Source organism: Canis lupus, chromosome 8 (genome assembly GCF_011100685.1).
Source record: "Canis lupus familiaris isolate Mischka breed German Shepherd chromosome 8, alternate assembly UU_Cfam_GSD_1.0, whole genome shotgun sequence".
In the NCBI taxonomy this organism is placed as follows: Eukaryota; Metazoa; Chordata; class Mammalia; order Carnivora; family Canidae; genus Canis; species Canis lupus.
This window is the reverse complement of record NC_049229.1, coordinates 24,130,199-24,151,665: the sequence shown is the minus strand read 5'-3', so window position 1 is coordinate 24,151,665 and position 21,467 is coordinate 24,130,199. Positions and strand designations below refer to the sequence as shown.

Sequence of the window (21,467 nt, the reverse complement as noted above, 5' to 3'; positions counted from 1 at the left end):
ATTTAAATTTGTCCAGTTGAGTTTTAAAATTTCTTCAATTTCCTGTGCATATACCATAACAATAAACCAAATATGGAACTCTTCCTAGAGAGTTTTATTTTACTTTTTTTTCTTTTCCTTTTTTTTCTGGAAAGGATACAGCAAGAAATTAATATTTATTTAAATCTATTTCCCCAGTGCTATGATAGGTATTTTATATAGACTATATCAAATTATATAAATAAAATAAATTGCATATGCAGATCCACTTGAATCCCCAGTGACAGCTTTCTAACCCAGCTAACTTCATAAAATAATTGCTGTTATTGAGAACTGAGAAACCTAATTGAAAGAGTCCTTGGCAGTAACTAAATAGATCTATTATTAGTAATAATTGCTGACTACACAGTATTTATTAATTTTTATTGTGTTAATAAAGAATTTTGACCTTGTGTTGCATATCCCTGCTCAAATGAAATTATGAACTCCTCTGAGAAGTGCCTTGAATTGGAGGAGAATACTTACAATATAAACATATCACATTACCTACTGATGTGGATATGTATGGCTTGAGCATTTAGTGGTTTAATTTGTTTTTTTTTTTTTGCTAGAAGTTATTAGTAAACCATGTTACTTCTGAAAACCCTATCTCGTTGCCTACCTATTTCAGTATGAGCGGGTTTTTTTTGTTTTTGTTTTTTGGTTTTTTTAAGATTTTATTTATTTATTCACGAGAGACACAGAGAGAGAAGCAGAGACGTAGGCAGAGAGAGAAGCAGCCTCCATGCAGGGAGCCTGATGTGGGACCCCATCCTGGGACTCCGGGTTCACGCCTTGAGCCAAAAGCAGACACTCCACTGCTGAGCCACCCAGCATCCCAAGTATGAGCGATTTCTTTCTTAATAAGCAACCACAGGATTCTTGGTAAATTACCGTCTTTGCTTCTGATCATCATTTTCATTTAGTAAATAGGCCTAGAAGCCATTTTCTTGGGCCATCATTTTAATGGCCTCTGCTTTCCTAGAGATTAAGGAAAAGGCTAAAGTATGGATACTTGAAGATGATTTTAGATTAATTTGTGAAATTGGGTCTTTTGTTCATTCTACATTTCAGATATTGAAGTAAACACATTTTATTTAGACAATTTGAACTCATGATAGTTAAATAATTTTCCAAGTAGATATTTTTATAAACATACTTCCTCTAGATATCTAATCAGTTAAAAACTATCTGTAAGGGGAAATTGAATTGTATGGTAGGATATTATATTCAAGTGAACTTATATTATTGAAGCAAACTATTAAAAAACTAAGTTAAAAGTTTGCACATATGTCTAAGTACTTTCCTTCACTAGACTTTTGTTCATTAAGAAAAGAATATTGGAATCTCCATAATTTTAATTACTTAATAACTCCTGTATTTTACTCTAACATATTTTAATAAAGGATATGAATTGTATGACGCTATAAGCATATCATGAGAATCCTGTCATATGGTGGGAGGGGGCAAAATAACTGATAGAGAGTGTCAGATACAGGTTTCCAGTTATGGAATGAATAAATCACGGGGATAAAAGGTACAGCATAGGTAATACAGTTTACAGTATTATAATAGGGTTGCATTGTGGTAAGAATAACAGAATGTATACACCTGTGCAATCACTGCATTGTACACCTGAAATTAATGTAGCATTGTGTGTCAACTGTTCTTCAATAAAAGTACTCATTAATTCAAGTCCTAAAAAATATTACTGAAAAAATAATGTCATAACAATGACTGATCTTTTGAAAATGTATTGACTGTCTCTAAGCAGGAAGACAAAGTATGAATAAACATTTCTCTGTCTCAAGTACAAAGGCATTTCACTTATTTCACTTAAATGATCTGGTTAGGTTATAAATTGTTACATGTCTTGCATTCTTTTTTTTTTTTTTTTACAAACTCTAAACAAATCATTAACTGAAAGATGTCATTGACTTTACAGCTGTATAATTTAGTTGTTACATTTTTGTTTCCAGCACATATATTGACAAGTTATCACTGTTGAAAAAACTCTTAACATTCAGTTATTGCTGCTGTAACATTCAGTTTAATTCAAACATAAACTGTTCTTTATTAGGTACAATAGTTTCTTTTGTCAGTATTACTTAGATATTTTCCATTTCTCATTCTTTCTTCGTATTAATTTACCACCTTTCTAGTCAAATGAGAATAGGCAGAAACCATCAATTCAGCAGTAATTCTTTTGTTACTTCTTTTTTAATAAGTCCTAATATTAAATATCAAATAGGTAACACAGATGAGTATACTGATTCTTTTTAAAAAAATTTTTCCTTTGACTTAACAGAATGAAACCTTTTTGGTCCTCTGAATACTACTTTGCCTCCACTTTCAAGATACTTTTATATACTTTTGAATCAAAACACTTAGCTTTCAGGAGAATAGGATACCAAGAGGTAATGGACTTTGTCCCTCATGCAGGATGAGATGCATACAGTATTTTCCATCTCAGTTAGAGACTTAGTGTCCATTCAATGTCTGATGACTGAAAATTTAGGAGTTTACCCACAGTGTCCAATCAGAGGATAACCGCTAATTGGATGTTTATTTGCAATGATTTTTTAGCTTCTTTGTTTCCCAAACCATGTTTTTTTTTTTTTTTTTTTTTTTTTTTTTGTCACGTTTTGTTTTAACATTATCTTCTTCTTCTTTTAAAGATTTTATTTATTTATTCATGAGAGACACAGAGAGAGAGAGAGGCAGAGACATGGGCAAAGGGAAAAGCAGGCTCCATGCAGGGAGGCTGATAGTGGACTCAATCCCAGGACCCCGGGATCATGACCTGAGCTGAAGGCAGATGCTCAACCACTGAGCCACTCAGGTGCCCCCATTAACAGTATCTTCTTACTGGTTTCCTGCCCAGGGCTTCTCAGTCATCCAGTCCACTTTTTTCTTTGCCTATCAGTTATTGTTGTAAACTATAAAGTGGATTTATATCATATTCCTGATTAAAAACTTAGAAAAATCCCCATTTCTATAGAAGCATTTCTTTGCTTTTCTTTTTAAAAGATTTATTTATTTATTTGATAGAGAGGGAAGGGCGGAGGGACAGGGAGAGGGAGAATCTCCAGCAGACTCCTCACTTAGCACAGAAACTGACACCAGGCTCCATCCCAGGACCCTGCGATCATGACCTGAGCCAAAATCAAGAGTCAGACACTTAACTGACATAGCCACCCAGGCACCCCATCTTTTCTTTTCTTTTTAATATGACTCAAGATTCATTAATTTGAAGAGAAAATATTTATGATGCCAATGATCGCATGTTCTTTCTTCTGTCCTGTGGAGGAGTGACAGAGCTGCATAGATTTTTGCCATATATCATGTCTCTTAGGTAACAATGAGTAATCTACTGCCTTAGCTGGCCTATGAGTCTGACTGAATACAGTGTGACTTTACTGTGTTTGTTAGCCTCTACTAAAAATGCATACAGGCACAGAGCTGTGATTCTTGTGATTTTTAGAAGTTTTTTTTTTTTTTTTTTTAATCAGTGCATCATCAGATTCCCATGGATTTCTGTGGCTACTCTTCTTGTGATAATAAATATACATTTGAAAAGTTTTAAATTGTTTTATTATTTTTGATACTTTGCAAGTGTATTTTCATGAATTCCTTGATTATTACCATTTTGATTATTAATTTAGTTCTCATTCAATTTGTTGATTTCACTGAGTTCACTCTGGGATGTGAGAATCAATAGAGAACACTATAAAATCTTTTCTCCTATTTAAGTGAGTACTGGTTAAAATAATTGGAGGGTAATTGGACTATATGGTAAGTAGCAAACATCTTTTTTTAAATTTTTTTTAATTATGATAGTCACAGAGAGAGAGAGAGAGAGAGGGAGAGAGAGAGAGAAGCAGAGACACGGGCAGAGGGAGAAGCAGGCTCCATGCACCGGGAGCCCGACGTGGGATTCGATCCTGGGTCTCCAGGATCGCGCCCTGGGCCAAAGGCAGGCGCCAAACTACTGCACCACTCAGGGATCCCAGTAGCAAACATCTTATATCAAGACTCTTCATAAGTTAGACTGACCTATCCTTCCTGTCTTATTCAAACACAGGAGTGTGTTAGCAGTTATACAAGAGCTGATAAGACATCCCTCTTTTTCAAAAGTGCAGAGTTTGGTAGGAAGGGTGGGCACTGCACGCTATAGTCATACAAGTTCCTGTGGTGGTTCTAAAATATTATCTATAATACATTCAGTGTTCTCCGCTAAAGACCATGCTTTATCTCCACTCTTCTTTATCCCTCCATGAGCCATCCCTGTCTATCTGAACAATTTCTTCTTTAAGAAATTGACATCTGTAAAGATGTCAGATATGTGTCCTGTGAAGCCTATCTTTGATCCCAGGAGAGTATAATTACTCTTTCATGGAAAGTCTTATATTATTTGTTTAACATTCTGTTATTGTATTTCTTCAGTGGTCTTGGGCATTTTTATTTATATATTCTATTTTATGTTTCTGTTATCTACAACTAATCCAGTTGTTCATTGGCTTTCTTAGTCATTCATAGTTGAACATTTTCTTGTGGGTTAGTTTTGTTGTATTCTGAATTCATATTCATTGAGGATTAATTAGGAGAAATTTCCTGTAGTCCAAATTGAGAGCATGTCTTTCATAAATAACTTGATATCATATTTATACAAGTGCTCCAGTGGTGTCACTGAGCAAGGATGATTTTTCTTGTTAATGTAAATATTTTTGACATCTTCCTATGCTGGTGAGGGGAAAGTTGTTTCTAGTTGACCCTATGTCTGAGATAGCTATTTGATCATATGTTGTGGCCTCACACCTTCTCATCTTGCATTGGCCCATTAATCACATCTCCTATGAAACTAAATTTCCATTTCCCAAGGGTACAATGACCAACAACACTCCTTTCCTCCTTAAACTCTTAATTCGGTGTCTGGTTTTCAGTTCTGTGCTTTTTGACCCTCACGGAATAAGTCCTTGCTTGCAGGCTTAGAGAAGCATCTAAGAAAGATTTTTATTATACTTTAATATTCTTAGACTTAAGAAAGTGACATGTCATAGCTTATCATATCTTGAACTTTTAGCTTATGCATAAAATTATATTTTGAAATCTCAATTTAATCACTTTTCAAAGCTATTTGCAAAATAGAATAAATGTATTTTATATAAATTCTATTTAAAATTTTGAACAATAAAATATTTATCCACATATATTTTAAGGTTATTTTAAAATCCAAGATCCATATACATAATGTATCTAAAAATTATCTGCTAGTTTAGATAATGAATGTAGTTCTAGGTCGTTTAGTCTAAAAAGATTTAAACTGGGACAATGTTGCATAAAAATGAAACTAGAATATAAAAGAGAAAGGATTTTCTTGGCATGCTTGTTGGAAGGAGGAAAAAAATGCCCAGAAGATAAAAAAGAAAAAATATATTATGATTTTTTTCCATGTTCAGCCAGCAGATGTCATGTTTGGTTGTCAAAGCCTAAGATTATTATAAGGGCTTTCCCTTACTACTACAGTGTGCTTCTTAACAAAATGGTTGTATAAATATTAAATATGATTGGTTCTGAAATCAGAGAAAAAACTGACGTACTTTTTTTTTACTTTTAAAAATTATTTCTTAAATAAAATTAGAAAATATTTTTTCTTTGGTAGTTAATCCAAAAGAAATTGAGTATACAATATGTTCTGAGACATAAGCAATAATATCTATATTTAACTGTAACTGATCAAGATTATGTCTTTATTTTTCAAAAGATTTTATTTATTATTAGAGCAGAAAGAAAGGGACAAGCAGACTCTATGCTGAGTATGGAACCAGACTCTGGGCTTGATCTCATGAGGCTGAGATCATGATATGAGCCAAAATGAAGAATCAGACACTTAACCAACTGAACCATCCAACTGCCTCAAAATTATATCTTATCAGTGATTATTTATTACTAGTTGATGTTACTCACAAAACATCTAAAAACTTTAAACCTTTAACTCTAAGGTGTTGCAATTCAACCAAAATTTAAAAATGGGGCACCTGAGTGGCTCAGTCAATTAAGTATTTGCCTTCAGCTCAGGTTGTGATCCTGGGGTCCTGGGGTCCTTGGGATCAAGCCCACATCTGGCTCTCTGCTCATTGAGGATCGTGCTTCTCCTCCCTCTGCCATTCCTTCTGCTGTTCCTCCTGCTTGTGCTCTCTCTGTCAAATAAATAAATAAAATCTTAAAAAATAAATGAAATGAAAAAAATTTAACTAAAATAAAACTTTCTCTATTAATCAAAGTCAAAATTTGTAATGAGGCCTGTTTCATTTGATTATGCATTAATATGAATTGTCATACATCATCACTATTTCTATTTTGTTCCTAAATTTATCTGCTATATAAGATGTTAAAACAGATCTTCTCTAAATTATTTTCTATACTGGTGTTCCATGAGAGATTATTATATTATATTACTTATAGTAATACAGATATATCAGTGCACATAAAATATTTTTAAAATATACTGGAAAAATATACTGGAAAGCCTTAATAAAAGGCTGCAATGAAATGTAAAGATGATGGAATTTTACTGAAATTTGATCTATTTGGAAAATTTAAATAAGGTTTAGATGACCTTGAAAATTGACTTGATAAACTCATTTTATTGACGAGTCATGAGGATTTTTTTTAACTTCGAGGTTAAACTGCTTCAATAAGCTTAAAAGTATTTATTTAGATAAACAATCACTTCTAGAATTATGGCAATTTGCATTTATGACAGGCAGCCAGTTTTACTCTCCTGATAGTCAACAAAAAGTAGGATTAGACTACAGGTAATAGAAACATGAAATGGAATTTATAAATTAGTATACTTAGTACAATTAAAGTAGTACAATAAACAGTAGGCAAATGTTTCATAGCACCCTATGGATTTGAGACGCAGAGGTGCTTTACTGGCCACCTTGTGGAAAGTCACCCATCTCAGCCCTGCTAAATGACTGGTAGGTAGAGACAAAAACCACTAATGAAGAGAAAATCATAGTCTCCTAGGTAGGTCATCATTCCATATTCAGAAAGGATTGGTAGAACCTTTCAACATCAAAATGCATTTCCTTTTAATGGTCATGCACTGAAATTCATCTTATTTCATAGACCAGTTAAAATTTGTCTGATTTTCTTCTCTACAATAAAATTTCAAATCTTAGAAAACTCCATCTGCCAAATAGATTTTTTTGTTCTTTTGTATGCTAAACAGCCACAGTTTGTGACTCTCCTCATTCCATTTGAATGCACGGTACCTTTTATGAACAAAGTGATGGCTTGGAACTATAAACTGTATTTCCCTCCTGGTTAAAATGAAAGCAACTCCCTCCCCATCCCCCACCTCGAAAACACCCACTGAGACTTTAACTCCTTTAATTCAATGTAGACACTAGGCTCTACTGAAAACGCCCTAGGTTTACATTAGTCACTTAGGCAACTCATTATTTCATTTATAGATTTTAGATGCTTTTTTTAAAAATGTTTTATTTATTTATTTTGAGAGAGAGCATACGAGCATGTATGCGTACACATGAGTGAGGGCAGCAGCAGAGGCAGAGGGAGACGGAGAATCCTAAGCAGACTCCATCTCAGAGGACCCTGAGATCTTGGTCTGAGCTGAAATCAAGAGTCAGGGGCTTTACCGACTAAGCTTATTTTTTTACCTTGGATGCTTATTTTTAATCAAAAGCCCTAGCTCTTTATCCAGGCTACTACTAAATGCACATCCTCAATAATATTTTGAGAAATTTGGTCTCAAATACAAGTTGTCCGTAACATTTGGGTATTGATTTCTTTGTTCAAAATATTCTTTTCCTCTCATCTAGATTTTGCTCTAGTGTTGTGAACATGAACTTGTGCCATCACTTAGTAATAAGTAAAAATACAATAAAAAGATAAAAGAGGCAATAAAGTGAATGTGATGGCTCTTTTCTAGAGATCTCCTTCTATGCAGGAGATCTTTTAATTCATTTTCAATTTAACTGAGTGAATATCCATAGAACATTTTTTTCAGTGTTGATGCAGGAGAAGTTCTCAAATGTTACTAAGATTCAGATATTTAATTCCATGTATTTATTTCCACTAATTAGTTTATTAAAAACCAAATTCAGTTCATCTGATATTATTTTTTTCTTCTCTATCTACTCACAGTTCCTCGGCGATCTCTTCAGTCTTACGGCTTTAAACTTAAAATCTATCTGTATGCTTATGGTCAACAAGATTATAACTCTAATCCTAGCCTTGCCTGAATTCTAGACTAGTATATGACTAGTCTGGACTATTCTAGTATATCTCACTTGATGTCTCTGTTTAGATTATTCAAATTGTTATAAAATAACTTTCTGAAGTTCTCCCCCAAATTTGATCCTCCCATAGTTTTTCATCTCATTTGATGGAAACTCCATTCTTTCAGTTCTTTAGACCAAAACACTTGGAGTTGTCCTTGATTCGTCTCTTCCTCTCGCACTGTTCATCTAATCAACCAAGAAATCTCTATTCTCAAAACTCTCCAGAAAATTGGTTAGATTTTAATAATATGACTTTTCAAATAGAAGAATTACTCATGAGACACATTCTAGAATGTGGTAAAAGGACCAAAAAGAATAAGCATGTTTGACTATCATATGTCATAATTCAAATTTAAGCACTCTTTCTATTTTTAGGAAAGGCCTATGCTCCAGAATTCTATTACGATACCTACAATCCTGTGTGGCAGAACAGACATCGTGTTTATTCTTACAGTCTTCAGTGGACACAAATGAATCCTGATGCAGTAGATCGGATTGTTGCATACCGGTTGGGTATTAGGCAGGTGAGAAATTTAATTGGTGCCTCTTTTTTCTCTTTGTGGTTCTCTGTGAAGACCTTGTTATTCTGATATGTTGATATAAATTTTTAATCATTTTGCATAAATCCCAGGATATATTTTCCCATATGGAAGATAATTGTGCTCTACATAAAAATGTTCTCAACTATCCACAAATGTTTGGAATTAAGGTTGGCATTTTCTATTGTGACAGGAGACATTTTAAAGTGTAATCCTTTGAGTCTTCTGAAATCCTTCATCGCAAGATATGCTATAGAAATTACGCTGTATTCTTGCTATGAAAGAAACTTATTAAAGATTTGTGCACAATTACCTAAGTTGCATAATTCTTTGTCTTGCTTCCTAAGAAGCTGGAAGTCTTACTTATTTTTACTTGGGGGGTTTCAAAGTATAGAGAGAGGATGTGTTAAGAGTGAATTTAATTATCTGAAGAATAGAAATATTTTACTAAAATGAGCAGAAACAATCAAGTACAATGTTTTCTTAAGATAGCTGAAGATCATGGGTTTTGTGAAGATAGATCTTTTCAAATGAATCATTGTTAAACCCTATATCATTTGTTGGCATAAATGGTATTTTTGAAATGTAAATGTAGGTCTTTATATTGTTTCCTGTCACAGAGTGTATTATCTTAAGTGACTGTTTCTGCATAAGAAAACATTTTCAAAATTATTTGATTACCATATAAGTATTAGCTTTCCCTCACAACTTCGTATTATCCACAGTTTTGTAAGGTGTTGTTTTCCACTTCCTTAATGAAATCACAGAACAGCATTTTGAATTTCCACAGTAAAAAGGACAAAATATGCTTGGAGAAACATCGATCAACCATCAGTAATCCACTCAGTTGTATTCTAACACTAGTGTTTTTCTACCATGTTCAGTAAGTTATAATAAAAGACTAGGTAAGATACATCATTCAAATTAAGATATTTGTCAGTTAGATGTTCTTGTCCATCTGTCTAATAACCAAAACGAAAGCAAACAAAAACAAAACAAGACAAAAGAATCCCTTTTCTAGTGAATACATCCTGGCATTTGATAATCACTACTTTCCTGGCTAAGTATTCACAGATCGCTGATAAAGCAGACAGGACTGGATCTTTGAGAAACATTCTTATTATCCCTCTTTTATTTCAGTTCCTAAGGAAATCTGAGTAAATCCCAAATCCATATCAAAATAGTTCTACTCATTCTAATTTGATGATAACTTCCCTGATAAAGAAAATATAAACAAGAAAGAACAGCATTCTTTTCTCTCAGCTGGTGGGCTCATCTTTTTTCTTTTCTTTCTTTCTTTCCTTCCTTCCTTCCTTCTTTCTTTCTTTCTTTCTTTCTTTCTTTCTTTCTTTCTTTCTTTCTTTCTTTCTTTTTCTTTCTTTCTTTCTTTCTTTCTTTCTTTCTTTCTTTTTCTTTCTTTCTTTCTTTCTTTCTTTCTTTCTTTCTTTCTTTCTTTCTTTCTTTCTCCTTTTTCTCTTTCTTTCTTTCTTTCTTTCTTTCTTTCTCCTTTTTCTTCTTTCTTTCTTTCTTTCTTTCTTTCTTTCTTTCTTTCTTTCTTTCTTTCTTTCTTCTTTTTACCTTAACACAGCTAACATTTTTAGATCTTTTATATTTGGAGCTTCTTAGAGCATTCTTGTCTTTGGACATATCAACTCATTTTCTAAGTCCTTACCATTTGATTTAGTCATTCATGTTCATCTTATATTACCTATATTTGAAAATACCTAAGAACCAAATACCAAATTGCTGTTTGTAAAATTAAATTCTTTCTCTTAAGTATCTTTTCCTTTTGTCTGGTTATAGCTTTATTTGCAATGAAACAGTCAGAATTTCATCTTTGGTTTCTCACTTTCTTCTTCAGTTATGTTTTTTAGAGTATCTTGGTAATGACCTATTGCTCCCTGTAAATAGAAGGACTGTTTTCTGTCTGCAGAATTTACCCAACTCTGCTCCTTAAAACTTTCAGTCCCAAAATCTCCACCTTCTCTCTAAGTCAAATTTAGTAGAAAAGTAGTTCCCATTAGAGTCCTCCCCCCAATACATTTTTAGTGAATCAGATTTCTTCCTAAGAGGGATCCAGCTAACCAAAGTCCTTCCTTCTCATCCACATCTTGTACCCATTATTAATAAACTACTTTCTGTATTATGTTTTGTTAGGATCGATACACTATTTTCCAAAGGCAGCTTTTCTTTTTTTTTTTTTAGATTTTCCTCTCTTACATTAGCATTTCCTGTAAATTCCTATCTTTATATTTCTGGATCATAAAACTAATATATAACTCTCTGATATGCAGTGACACTCACTTTTCAGTCACTGTGTTGTTCCTTGTGAACAAATTAGATAATTTCCCCTTACTCTGCTATTTTAGAATAAATTATATATGAGTGCATATGTGTGTATAAATTTTCCTGTGTTTTTCTAAAATTATGAATTCCAGACATACTTGGCTTCCAATTCTAGATGATATAGCCTCATCATTTTTTAGCTAGGTAACCTTGAGGTCGTTTCTGAACATACCTAAGCCTAGGCTCCTACCCTGTAAATTGAAGATAATGATACTTATTGGACAATTGCATGTGGAGTGGAATATGTTCTGCACTTGCCCCACAGGTCAGATTCCCTTGTGCAGGGCATTCCTTACATAAACATATGTGGCAGTTCTTGCACTCATCCACCAGAGTTGTATAAGCACTAAAAGAAAAAAAAAGTGCATTTCAAGACCATAACACATTTACTGTGGTTTTTTTGTTTGTTTGTTTGTTTGTTTGTTTGTTTTTTTTTTTCGTTTTATTCAGTATACCGTATATCCTAGGCCTAGGGATTATTCCAACCCAAGATTTTCACAAAATAACTTCTGGACATTTTTGTCACTATGTCTTATTTTCATTTCAAGCCTATTATCCTCCATAATATCCATTTTGTGGATTCACAATTTTCTTTTCCACCTTGAGTCTTAGTTTAAAGCCTTCTTGATCAGATCAGTAAGGCTGCTACTAATACTATTCTTTTCAAATTTGTGAGATTCATACCATCCACTAGAGGAAAACATACTTCTGGTGTAATAACCATGGTCTGGAAAACAATTCCTGCTTCTTTTACAATTTTTGAAGCTAACTCTTTCCTTGCCAAGCACTCTTTCTGGGCTCCTTTATTCTTAGGATTTTCTTCTATATTTAGAAAGAAGCATTATTTTTTCCTAGGGTGCTTTTTTATAATGCTCTATTGTAATTGATAATTTTACTCAGATTCTATGTCTTGCTATGGGAGAGAAAGTTTGATATACATTTTGGGGAGATCTCAATAAAGAGTAATGGCCCCATGCTGTTCTGCCAGGAATAAGAAGAGAACAGAAAGAGCCTGTATATCCACTTGTCTTTTCGCCACTACCATGTTCTTTACACTTAACCATTACATGAAAAATCTTTACATGCAAAATAGCCTCAAAAGACAACATTTCTTGTGAAGATCTCCATATACACTGAAGCTTAGGATGGTAAGGCAAAAGCATCCCAGATACTATGAAAATGATACAGTTATTTTAAAAATATCCCCTCTTAATAATAGGAAACAACAGTAATGTTGTTTGTAAATGTAATGTAAAATGAGGTTATTTCTTCTGTATTATCTTAGTAAATTAGATTGCTTCTTTCTCAGGCATGTACATTTAGGTAACATGTTTTATGACACAATTAGATACCAGCATTAAAAAAAAATCACTCTTGAATTCTGATCTGATGATCATTGTAATGAAGATTTTATATTACATACAAATGGCTTTTTTCATCGTCCAGCTATCTCAGAGTCTTGAATCAAGAGCTTTTGAATATAATCACTATAATTTGGATGATATTTAAATAAACAATGTTAGGAATACCATCAGAAACATGTTTAAAAAAGGGATGTTCTTTCATATATTTTTATTTTGAGCATACATATCAAGATAATTTCTTCTATATGCAAAATATGTAGGTTATCTAGTGCAGAGCACCTCCCCTTTTTATATTGAACATGGCTTTACCCATGCAATACATTTCTGTATTAGACAAAGTCTGAAAAACAAATTTGATTCTTTAAAATTAACAATGAATTCAATTCTAGGGAGCCCTATTTTGTTTTTAAGCCAGAAACTGTTAGAAACCTTGTTTATCTACTCTTAAATTAAGGTGATAAAATCACTGCTCTATTATTATAACACAGCTGGATGGAGTTGGTGGACTGAACCCAGCATTTCTTCAGGTTTCTGGTAAAATTGGTTGATTATTTCAATTAAACTATTTGGTCTATATTGAACTATGATGAGGAAAATTTTCTTCAGATTTGAGTATTGGCTTACATACTTTTCATAGATGTTGCAATGCATTAAAAAAAACACATATTCTGGAAGCACTGTTTTAAGAGACTTAAAAAGAGAACAAATATATCATGTGGAGTCAAAAATATTAATGTGTGGGAATAAAGTTTTCTCAAAATCTTAATATCTTTAATTCATACTTTCTAGGCTCAGCTAAGCAATTGTTTAATCTCCTTAGACAGCCACTAGTCTCCAATTATTTGCTTCATTTGTTGCTTAACAGGAAAGAAAAAAGGTTATTTGAATGTCTGCTTTCCTTGGTATCTAAGGAATTAAGAAACAAGCAAAACTGAAACAAGCAAAACTGTTTTTAACTCATCTGAATGTAGTATAAACAACATAAACATTATTTGGCTAACATTCGAAATATACACAAATATAGTTTCTAATAATAAAGAATTTTAGAGTTTTACATAGTTTCTTTTTTACATTCTGCCACAGACATGCACAATGAGTGTGGCTTTCTGACTGTCCTCTTTGGAAAGTAGGATGTTTTATTGTTAAAATAAAATTGCCACTGTTCCTGTCCTTTTGAATCATGACATATTAAAATTCTTAGGATTATATTCATTTGTTCACATTGTCAATAAAACTTTCAGTGAATTAATCCTACAATGATTACCAAGAGTTCAAAAAGGAAGCATTGCCCTTAGAGCCTTGTTAAAGCAAGTGCTGCAATAGGAATATATACAAAAGGCCAGAGAAACAAGTAGAGGAGCGTTACTACTGCAAGATAACAGGGGTTAAGAGATGTAATCACCAAGGTAGAGACTTGTTGGTTGGTTTTTATAGGTTTATACTCATTTGTTTCATAAATAGTAATCATTAATGATGACTAAGCAAGAAATCACCAATTGCAAATGTACTGTTTGGTATAATTATTAGATGAATTTATTATAAATTTCATTTTGGTCTTCATACATGTGACTATAGTGACTGAGCCATAGTTTATTTTCCCCTCCAGTTTATTTTCCCTTCCCTTTTTTGTTATTTATTAAATAATTTGTTACTTTTTTTTCACTAAAGACCTCATGTTATAGAGATCATAGTAATTAAAATGTATAGATTTATTATATACACAAATGACCATATATGTGACAATTGTGGTTATTAATATTGCTCAGTACCTAGATGAAAGTGTTTATAGCTAAAGCAGGAAAATTTAAGGAAGAGACAGTATATTTGGTTGGTCATGGGGGATGACTTTTTATGCTTTAGCAACCTGTATAAAGAAGTACTGGCAGTCTGCAAATGCTGAAGTAAGTGAGATTAGAGTAATGTACATGATTGACGTAAGCCAGCTGGACGGATTTCACTGAGAGAGATGTTTGGAGGAACCATTTGACATAGGGCATTTAGAGCCAGCCCAGGGAAATCTGTGGAGAATTATAGATAATCTGGATTCATTGTATAGTATTAAATCATGAATAAAATGACATCTTCCATATATTAACCTGATCATATCATATATAGTATATTAAATGATATTACAATAGAGGCAGAGAAAAAAATTAGGCACTTTTGAAGTAAGGTTGAGTAAGCTTTAAATTAGAGTCATGAAGGGGGAAAAAGGAAAATTGAATTAAGAAAATGTTGAAATAGGCAGAACTTGAATATTGATTTAATCTTTTAGAAACAATTTTTTAAAGTACAGTGAGCTTTGTTCTCTGCCATTTATTACAATCTCTTCAGTGAATGTTCTGAAAATCATCAAATACATAGATGAAGAAGAGAGCAGGTGATAGAGAGAAAGGTAGAGAAGCCATTTTGTTAATGGTCTTCTTGGCTCTGGAAAAGAAATAAGCCAGTTTATAAAAAAGTGGTTATCTCCATCTTCCAAATGAAGAACACTACACGTATACTCTTCATTCATTCCCATAAATACTAACTCCAGAGTGTATTTACTAGAAGGAATAAATACAATAAATTCAAGAGACCCACATGAGCCATGGGCCTTTGATGTGAAAGGTTTTGTGAAATAGGGGTACTTTTGTCTTAGAAAATTTCAACTACTTTCTGAAGAGTTTTTCTCAAATCTGTGGCTCTTTGTACATATTTAATTTTGTATAGTAATACTGCTCAGAAAAATTAATTAGTATTTTCCTATTTCTTGACTCTGAAAGTAGTGGAAAATGAACAACCTCAAAAAGACTTTTAGAGCAAAAGCATGTTAAATTATTGACAAAAGTAAGATATTGGCTCAAAGTTTGCAAGAATGTTCAGATTTTTATTTATTTTTTATTTTATTTATTTATTTATTTATTTATTTATTTATTTATTTATTTATTTTTTAATGCTCAGATTTTTAAATTGGAGTTGTTAAGTTTGAGTGATAGTGAACATAAGACAAAGGGAGCCTGGTTAGGAACATGCAACTAGAATTTGAGTGAACATTTACCTTTGATAATGTAAAGTTACAGGTCAGAAGCATTAGACAGAAGATCTAAAGGCAGCAAAAATGTAGAGACACAAATTTACTGCATGAAGATAGCAAGGATAAAAGTTCCAGTGAAAAAGAATAACTATGAGATAGAAAAATCTGCTGGGTCATGGAAACTAAGAAACAAATGTGTGAACATGTGCATGATATTTGTACTTTTACATAAATTTTAAGTTTATAAAGGCCTAAAGTTAAAAAATGCTGTCAAACCAGGGTCGCTTTTTTATTTAAGGTAATTAAGTTAAGAAGGCAATGGAAAAAAATGTATCTATATTTTTTAGGTTTAATATTATTACAAGGTCAACTGATTACAAATCTAATTAATTTGATGAGAGCCTATCCAGGATGTTCATTTGAATCACTATTTCATTAAGAAGAGAAGACTGATATATTTTTCTTTTTTTTATTTATTTATTCATGAGAGACAGAGAGAGAGAGAGAGAAAGAAAGAGAGAGGCAGAGACACAGGCAGAGGGAGAAGCAAGCTCCATGCAGGGAGCCAGACATGGGACTTGATCTCAGGTCTCCAGGATCAGGCCCTGGGCTGAAGGCGTTGCTAAACTGCTGAGATGGGCTGCCCTGATTGATATATTTCTTTGGATAAAAGAACACTTCTTAAATGTCTAAATTGTATATCTTACAGTCTGTAAATACATGGTTATTATGGATTCCAAGAATTTGCTCCAAGTCAAAGAAACTATTCAGTAGACATATGTGTATAATATACATAAACAATATACTATGTATGTTATATATAACATAATATATTCTGTGCTATTATATATATATTCAGTCTTAAATGACTAGGATTATAAAGTTCAGTGGAAAACAATCATTCATTCATCTACTGTTTTTTAAAAGATTTATTTCTTGTTGTCCGGGAATGGATAGCCAAGCAGGCAGTTACAGTACTGTTTGATAGGTATGACGATAGGTGTGGATGTAAGATATTGTGGGAAAACATTGAAGGGAAACCTAAGATAACTTTGGGATATGAGGAATGCTGACGGAAATAATAGCAAACTTACAGGGAAGGGTGAATAGAGAAGTTACCCAGATCAAGGGATATGGAGGGAGTTAACATGTGCTGGATACAAAGCCAGCATGATAAGTTTAGAGAACTGAAAATAAAGCAGTTTATCTGGACCATAGTGCAAGAGAGAAGGAAAAGAACAAGCTGGATGTATGAGGGAGCAAGGATACAAAGGGCCATATGAAGTGTTCCACAGGAGCTAGACTTCCCTTGAGAGAAATGGGGAGACTTGGAAAGATCCAAAACAGGAGTCAAATGATCACTGATGTGGTACAAAATTAAGAAGAGACAGCACAGAATGAGAGCTGTTACTTTATTTTAAATGATATCTAACAACCCAAATCAGTGCTGCTGCTCTGGTGATTGGAGAGAAATTGATGTGGCAACATCAGGAGGAATAGATGCTTAAATATAGGTTGGAGGAAAGAAGGGAGCAAAAAAACAGAAATGACAAAGACGCTCGCTACTTATATGCTTGTTGTCTTTTGAAAATCGTCTGTCAAAACATGGATATTTGTTTCTCATTTCAGTATGTTAAAAACTATTCTTAAATTTAATTGTTGATACTAAGAGGAAAATGAACTGCTCTTGAGATGAATGGCAGGCACATACTTAATGTAATGTTTTCAAGGAAATGTAAAATGACAAAATTTAAAAAACAAAATTTGAGAGAAGTTTCATGTTATAATGTAAAATAACTTTCATGTATCCCTGCAACTCTTTTTTTTAATGTTCTAAAATTTATTCTCAGAGACTCATACCTTAGCAAAATGACACACACAAAAAAACTCATAGGAAGTTGCCTTATATTTAATAAGCAGCTTTTCTGGTTAGGGAAGCTAATTTTGAACATATGTGTGTTTATGCTTATGGTATAAGGTGCTGCAATAATAGGTCCTAAAATGAGGAAAAAATTAGAAGAATAGTTACACTTAAAATATATACATATGTATATACATATATATGCAAATATATGTATTTTACTTTATACTGTCTTCTTTATAATTCTTATTATCTTTTCTTTAGAAAGCATCTTATTGTTCCACAGATACTGGCATACTAGGTTAAAGCTTCTATACATTAACACAAAATGATTTTTACAGTATCAGTTGTTTTCTGGAGAGAACATGTTGAAGCATGTACCAGCTCCCGAATCTTACTCTTGAAAGGGGCACATATCACTTCTGTTCATTTTTCCTTGACCAAAGCAAACCCTATGATTTGATCTGAAGTCAAAAGGGCAAACAAGTGCTATCCTCATGTACCTAAAAAGGTAAAAGAAAATACTTGTGAAAGGTGAATTACTACCCAGATTTACCTTTCTAGTCAGCAGTATTTGATTGAATATATTAGTAACACCATTTGATGTCCTGATAAAAATTTAACCTCAAAAGTTTACTTCTAGAATATTAAAAGAACGAGTATAGATTTTATTAGGAAATTGTACCATTTAGTTCAAATAGTGAAAGTGTAAAGAATTCAAAGGGGCTCAATAAATGTCTTTTGAGTGACGGAATCAATAAATAAATGTTGAAATAAATGCCCCTGTGTATATATACGATCTGTGTAAAGGAACGATAAAATCTGAAACATGGTCCTGTGTATAATTCATCAAAGCCTTAATATTTTTTTATTTTTCTTTTGTAATTAGATGTTACATGCTATTAGATATGCATGGGATAAGGAGTGAAGCAGACATAAAATGTCTATGAACTCATGAAGCTTATATTCTGATAAAGAGAAGACAAAAATATATAAATGGATAGAATAATTTCAGAAAGCAACTAATGCTATACAATAAATAAAGCAGAGATAGAGGAAAAACTGATATTATTAAAATTCATTCTGAATTCAGAGAATCTCATGAAAATCTGAGAAGGTAGCAAAAGTCTTGTCTTTACTTTTCCCACATGACATCAAATTTCAAATCATGCTGAAGTTCACCTAGGGGAAAGAAGGAATCTAATTTTAAATAATTAAGTACATTAACTAAAATGAAACAATAATACTTTCTGCATTCATTTGCCATTTAAGTTTTTCTTAAAACTAAATGAGGTAAGGTAAGTGACCCAAAAATTCAGTGGCAACATTCATAACTCTTAATTATATTCAGGGATATGAAATACATCTGAGTTGGAATATAGTTTAAATCTATGTATTTGGAGGACATATTGTGACTGGTCAGTCTGTAGAAACCTGTTAACAATATGCAAGATAGGAGGTCTCTTGCACAAAAACAAACTGCCAACTGAGGAATATATGACGTTCTAAGAGGCATTATCGAAAGGATAACTGAATTTTCTTGCTTATTTAAACATATAATTTATGGTACACTGAGTGGCTTAGTCAGTTAAGCATCCGACTCTTGATTTTGGCTCAGGTCATGATCTCAGGCTCCTGAGATCAAGCCCCGAGTCAGGCTTCATGTTGAATATGGAGCCTGCTTAAGATTCTCTCTCTCCCTCTGCCCTTCCCCGAAGGCACCCCCTCCCCTGTGCACTCTGCACTCTCTGTCTAAAAGAAAAAAATATATATATGTATTTGAATTTTGTATTCCAATATCACAGTTTCTAAGTTGAGATAGAATGTTCCTGAGTAGCTCCCAAAAGCTTGTTAGAGTTTCAAGTTGGTAAGAGGTAACAAAACAAGACTGAGAAGAGTTGCCCAGGACAGCATGTTTATGACTAAGAAATCAAGAACTAGAGCCTTAGCTGTTTGCCCCTTTAACACAGCTCTGTATTGTAATTGGACTTTTTATTTTTTAAGCATTTAGTTTCTGAAATTCTGGATGATGCATCCAGTGCTCTGAATTTCTAGCCCATATTTTTAGATAAGCACCAAAAATGGTAATGTTAAGGATAATTCTGGTTTTATTGGTAATAAATGGATAGATGGTATGTGTGGCTTTATTTCATAATTTGTTTTATTGCCAAGAATAGTATGATGATTAGGTATTGTTTGTGAGACCTTATGTCAATGTAATATGTTACCTGGAACTTTTTCTGTTCCCTTTAAATTGGTACCCAATACCTTACTAAAGATGTGCCTTCCACCCTGGGCTAATGAGAAGTCAAAAATAGCCCTAACACTATACTTAGGAAAAATTCCTTACCTTGTGAAACTCCTTTTATTTAGGAAGAAATCTGTATACAAATAAACAGCTATTATGATTTTAGGTAGAAAAAATTTGGGAAGAGTGGTGGAATGCAGATAATGGAGTAAACAGTGATCCTGGTGCTATAAGAAATAGTGTGGTCCAGGGAACTCCTTTCTTTGGGGTTGACATTTCAATATAGACATAATTGAGGTCAAGAGATAGGAGCCACAAGATGATTAAGCTAAGAGATTTAAGCACCTCATAAGTATATCAAAGGAAAATAAAAGCATGTATAAATTATACAGATTTTCTTTTTTACATTTAGTTTTGTGGGCACCAGATCTTTAAATGCCTATTAGACAAATAGAATATTACAAGAACAGTGGAGATCCAAATTAAAAAAAAATTAGTGTGAATCTGATCGTTATAATAATGCAAAGGCCAATAGAAAAGAATTGGGCATTTTGCTAATTAGAAGTGTGGTTAGCAGATATTTTCATATTGTTAGAATAAGGGAACTGATAAGACACTGGTTTTGTGGAACAAGACAATACAGATCCCACAGTGGATTTGCTAGAAAGTAGGACAAGCAAAGAATGAAACTTTGTTTGTAATTGGGATTGCTCAATGAGAGACAGTTGGTAATTAATATAGGTGTTGGGCTTGAGTTTTTATTAGCTATCTGTCAGTAAATCTAAGTAAAGGCACAACATTTTGCCAGGATGGGCAAAATGCCTTCCTCCTCATCTAGAAAATAAGACGTACCTTCCCACTGAGTAACCAGCTCAATAATGTTTACGCGTGAATTCAATAAATACTAGTCTGGAATGTGAGAATATTACAGTGACTCAATAAAAGAAAATCTGTTCCCTTTGTGGAGTTGAATTATAAAGAGTAAACTCATTGTCAGAGAGTTGCAAAGTTAACAAATAGCAAGTAGATATATACTGTAACTCACATCAAACCTAGAATAGTGAAATCTTTCTGATCCTAAACAGAACATGTATTCACAATGTAATAATCTTTTGTCATTGTTTTACAAAAAAAGGGCCATGACAGGTTCTATTTTACAAAATAGATGGTAATAGCAAGGTCCAACTTTTCTATCAATATCCAGATTCATTTAGCATTTATTAATTTGCTTTATCTCTCACAAAATGCAAGACTAACTTTGGTCCCAATTATTACTTCATTTTTTAGATATCCAGAGGCATATAAATTTAGAGGCACATAGTAAAGTATGCAGGAAGTATGAGTTGTTATTATTTTAAAAGAAAACTCATCTCATTTTAAGATAAGTGAATTTAAGCAGTCATTTTGTGGGAACAAACTGTTCTGCAGATTAAATGAATGAGGTTTTTTCAAAAGCAAGAAAAATGTTCTTTTCTGAACTACATTTCTCCTTTCACCTGCTGTTCTGCAGTGTATCTAGTTCAGGGTGGCCTAGACTAAATACCCGATACTTATCAATTACTTATGCCTATTTTATAGAATTGCCAGGAGGGAAAGTGGAATAGGAAGAAATCAGAGAGTGAGAAACCATAAGAGACTCTTAACTCTGGGCAAGAAACTGAGGGTTGTTGAAAGGGAGGTGGGTGAGTGGATGGGGTAACTGGTTGACAGGCATTAAGGAGAGCACATGATGTGATGAGCACTGGGAGTTATATGCAACT

At 33.0% G+C, this 21,467-nt stretch overlaps 1 protein-coding gene across 3 annotated transcripts in view; it reads left to right on the top strand.

Annotated features, from left to right (window-relative positions):
- Positions 1-21,467, top strand: part of MDGA2 (MAM domain containing glycosylphosphatidylinositol anchor 2) — a 782,196-nt gene that overhangs the window by 679,704 nt on the left and 81,025 nt on the right. For all 3 annotated transcript variants that reach the window (XR_005363220.1, XR_005363219.1, XM_038544626.1), the window contains exon 10: positions 8,709-8,857. Coding sequence is in view for 1 of the 3 variants with exons in the window: in XM_038544626.1 (XP_038400554.1) it covers positions 8,709-8,857 (149 nt within the window). In the remaining 2 variants the exon portion in view is untranslated. The remainder of the gene's footprint in view (positions 1-8,708; positions 8,858-21,467) is intronic.